Source organism: Egretta garzetta, unplaced genomic scaffold (genome assembly GCF_000687185.1).
Source record: "Egretta garzetta isolate BGI_Z169 unplaced genomic scaffold, ASM68718v1 scaffold62, whole genome shotgun sequence".
NCBI lineage: Eukaryota > Metazoa > Chordata > Aves > Pelecaniformes > Ardeidae > Egretta > Egretta garzetta.
In genome coordinates, this window is record NW_009258947.1 from 1,290,332 (window position 1) to 1,294,911 (window position 4,580).

Here is a 4,580-nt window from a genome sequence, read left to right on the forward strand (position 1 = left end):
GCAGGAATGTCAAACTGAAGAGAGAAGAGAAAACAGAAGCAAATTAGAAACAAATCCATGCAACTACCTTAATTTTCTTATGTATATATTTGTCACTTGAAAAAGCAGAAAACAATTTTATCAGTGATTTTTAAAATTCATTTGTTTCTGCTGATACAGACCAAAATTGTTTACTCTTCCAGTTGATTTTTTTTCCTAGTAACTGTTGTCACTCCAAGCTCAATTCTAATCTCATTCCAAGTTCACAGTGGTGTACAGTAGTTAATTTGATATTCATGAAGTACAACAACATAAGAAAGAGGAAAATACACTGTTATAAATCATTAAAGGATAATTAAACACCTACTAGATATTAATTTGCTCAGCAGAGTTTAACAATACAAATATGAGTATTTGTAATTCAGGAATTTCAGTGAATGAGAATATAGTGCTCTGAAATTTTACCTTGAATTAGGCTTTTAATTATACTTTTTTCCTACTTTTGGCTCAAAAATAGGTCATCTTGCCCATTGTTTTTAATTTTAGATTTCATTCCCAATGAACAGGTCATAAAAGTTATTACAAAAACTTGTCTCAGCAAATTCATGTTCTTGTTATAGGAATACAGGTTAGGGCTGTTTATGAAGATCAAAATGTAGAGTGCATCATAGTAATCTCATTTTTTTTACAAGTTTGATTATCTTGTCTTTTTTCTCTTTTGTTTATTTTTACTGGGGCACGATGTTCTGGAGGTCATTCCTTATTAACATGATGAAAAGAAAACAATTTTTCTTAATTTTAGCAAGGTGTATTATTTTTAGCTCAAGAAGCAATATGTTAACCCTTTTTCCCCGTGGTTATGATTCTACTTAAGATGCCAGCATCAAAGGAATAATAATGGTACTATGTTTTGTTCAGTTTTGTCTTAAGTTCAAGGAAGAAATGAATAGGAAAAAAAACGAGAAGTGATCCATCTCTTTCATATAAGTGCATATTCTCCATTAGTAAACTTTACAAAGTCAACATACCATTTCATATCTTTTATTTCCTCATATATATGTGTGTGTGTGTGTGTGTGTGTGTGTGTATGTTATGGTTTAATCTAATTTTCCTCTGGGGCTACCAAATACCACTTGGCAAGTTTATGCCTACTGATGATAAATTTGCTTTTCTTAGTAACTTTTTACAAACCCTTTAAAGTAAAGCTGTGGCCTGCCCAAGGTCTGCAGACCACAAATTGAAAACCACTGTTTCAAGACCATGTTTTGGCATTTCCTTCACACCTCTTAGCATGTTATTCAGATTGGGAATCATGGTGCAACAAAAAGAAAAAAGAAACCATGAAAGTTTCTGGTTTATCTTAAGCTCTTAGGTCCCAATATTTGCAGTGATATCAAAGAAAGGTCTAACAAGGTTGGTGGAACAGTCTGCAATATTTTTCAGGAAGAGGAAATTGCTAAGGAGATTGAAACAGAAAAATTATTAGCATTAAGGTATTCTCTTTAACCCTTCATTTAAATGAGAAAACATACTTGAACAAGAAGATCTCTGTGGTTAAGAGATGCTGGTTGTTCTGTCTAGTTGTCATCCTCCGTCAACTTACCTTGTACTTTGTGCTTCAAGTTACTCCATCAAATTACCTTTGACCTTGTACTTCAGCCATCATACAAAGTTGAGGTTGGTCAAGAGATTTTGTCTGAACATGGCTATTTAAAGTTCTCAGACTGTAAAAAAGACCAAAATGTCCTATTACTATTACCATTTATTTGGTAGTCTTTAACAAAAAGTACTTACCTCTACCTAAAGTCTTCTATAAGTGCAGGGAAGAGAATGTTTAGAAGTCAAATAGACACACATTTCTCATGATAAGGGCTTGGCTGATTTCTGTCAGGAAGTCAGCAGCCATTTGCAAAAGGAAGCCCTACACCTTCGTGATCCTGCACGGTGCAGTGGGCAAAGGAGAAGAGCTGTGACTGGAAGTAATGCTCCATTTGCTGGTTGGAAACTGTAGCTTTTTAAATGAGGGCTACTTAATTCTCATTTCACATCAATTATTAAAGCATAGGTGATCGCCTAATTAAAAAAAAAGTCATTATCTCCTAATTTATGAACTCATTCAGCTTCTACCCATCAACTTAATTCCATTATCTATTAACATTTTCCCTTTGTTGGTTAGTATCAAGTCTCAAATATACTCTTCCCTTGTTGCCTAGGAAATTATCACTCACAGAAGAGCTAGAAGCTTCTTTTAACTGCCTTTTTTTTGGCGAGTTGTCCTTTATATCTGTCTCTATTGCTGGGCGGGGGGCGGGGGGGGGCTACATTTTGCAGACCAGAGTAATACAGCTACTGTGTGCCAACAATGCGCAGGCTGGGTGCACAGAGGCCCCAAAATGATTAAATTTAACCTTTTTTTTTTTTTTGAATAAATGAACATTCAAGGAAAAGGAAATGAAATGTGAAAGCTATATTAGCATAACATTATAGAATCATCTTAAGTGTGATATTATGTGATAAGTATTGTAGAAAGTCCTGTAGTTAAAAATAAATAAAGTCACATAGATCATCTGAATTAGGACAGAAGCTGTGGCGTTTTGAGGCTTTAATGCAGCTGCCGGTACAAGACAATTCATTCTCAACTGGGGCTTCTAGGTGCTACTATAAGTTAAAGAATAATGTGTGAAATTACTCTCCAGATGGAAAGAAGTGGAGAAGTTTGCAGTCTTTTAGCCTTACCCATATGATCATGTCATTTCGATCTCGTTTTTTTCTGAATTACTGAATCATAACAAATAAGACATTCCAAAATATAGAAACAAAATTGTTTCTCATACAAATAACTGACCTCCTAAAAGAAAATACACCCATTTATCTAGAAATTCATATGTATTAGTCTTCAAGCTCCAGTGTCTGCATCGGTTTTACTGAAATGCTAATATTGAATGGAAACAGATGTTTGCACAAGTCTTTTTCTTTAATGTTCAGAAATGTCATAGAGGTATTTCAGGAGGAATGTGTTTTCTTTGTTTCAGATCATACCAAGATAGTCACATCTCTGTTTCACTACTGGATTACAGATATCCTTCCTGTGAAGAACAGGAAATAAAGCCTTGCCTGTGTCCGTATGCACAGGGTTAGAATTTAATACACAGACTCTTAACCAAGTAGCAATTGTTCAGGAAGAGCAGTGACAATACACATTCTACACCTTCAGGTAAATGAATTATTTTTCTGTGTTACAAACTCCAGAAGACAATAAACAGGGTGTAACTACATGTGATTTTTGTGTTTAGTTGGTCAAGAATATACATATGCTGTGTGGCCTGAGTCTTCAGCTAGATTCGTATGTACATTTAACTTTAGGATAAGGGACTTACCTGGAATGATAAAGTCTGTATCAAGTATCTTGTTAAGAAATACTGGGTTTTGTTTGTTTATAAATTGATCATTCCTTTCTGGAAGTTTTATTTCTTGACTTTTCTTATTTATCGGATATATCTGTTTACCTGAAAAACAGAAATATATTTTTATATTCAAATCTAAGCAACAGTACATCTGAGGAATGCATTTTTGCTGAATAAACTGCTCAACTATGGAAAGAAATAAATTTCTACATGTGGGTCACGTAGGCACTGTTTGGAGTTATGCAGAAACTTGGATGGCATTTTCAGAACTATTCCATGGCCCAGCCTGTTACAAATCTGATGGGCTTCACTGGCTGCAGAATTATGGGACAAGGTTGTCTCACTGGTTACTGTGTGGTCTTTCTGCAACTGATTTTATCTATGTGTAGATGATACAGTAAATTATATCTATGGTTATAAAATGTTCTGGAATCCTGAAGAAAAAAATGCTGCATAAGTGAGAGGCTCTTTCAGCTGAGTCATTCACCTGATAGGTGATACAGAGCAAACCATTTCTCATATCCTCATGTGTTAGAATCATAGAATCATAGAATGTTTTGGGTTGGAAGGGGCCTTTAGAGGTCATCTAGTCCAGCCCCTCTGCAGTGAGCAGGGACACCACTAACTAGATCAGGTTGCTCAGAGCCCCATCCAACCTGGTCTTCAGCTTCCTCATCAGTAGGATAGGGGCAACGTATTTGTCTCCTCCAATATGTGCTTGGAGATATATTACTGACAAGACTACATAAACATTGCTTGGGTTTTTTTGCTTTGTTTTTTTTATTATATTGCCTGATATATGCTATTGCAAGGCACTGGGTTTAGTGATGCTCAAAAATGTGTAATAAAAATACAATCATCCATCTTCCTTATAAATTGAAGGAGTTAAAAGGGGTTCCGTATCATGCCAAAAGATTGCAGGTGCAGAAAAAATGGTCTTACAGCTAAGGCAGCTGTGTACAGCTCTGGTCTGTGTCTGCTAGGAAAGATATTTAAACCAGACTTTGCAGAGGGGAAACTAAGAGCGTGTTTCCTGTTTTAACACTGCAGACTGGCTAACACATAGGCACTGAGCTGTAGCTGTGACTTTTCACTGAGACGCTGTGTGCCTCAGTCCCACAGCTGGAGAGTGAAGAAAATACCACCTAGATACTCTATTGACAGACCCCACAGGAAATGAATTACTTCATCCTCAGA

General features: G+C 35.8%; 1 protein-coding gene across 1 annotated transcript in view; it reads left to right on the top strand.

Moving 5' to 3' along the window:
* The window catches only part of ERICH1 (glutamate rich 1), a 60,150-nt gene extending 56,694 nt beyond the window's left edge, over positions 1–3,456 (top strand). Inside the window, exon 6 of the mRNA XM_009634246.2 lies at positions 3,012–3,456. Coding sequence (XP_009632541.1) covers positions 3,012–3,085 — 74 coding nt within the window. The 3' untranslated portion in view covers positions 3,086–3,456. The remainder of the gene's footprint in view (positions 1–3,011) is intronic.
* Positions 3,457–4,580: the final 1,124 nt, after the last annotated feature.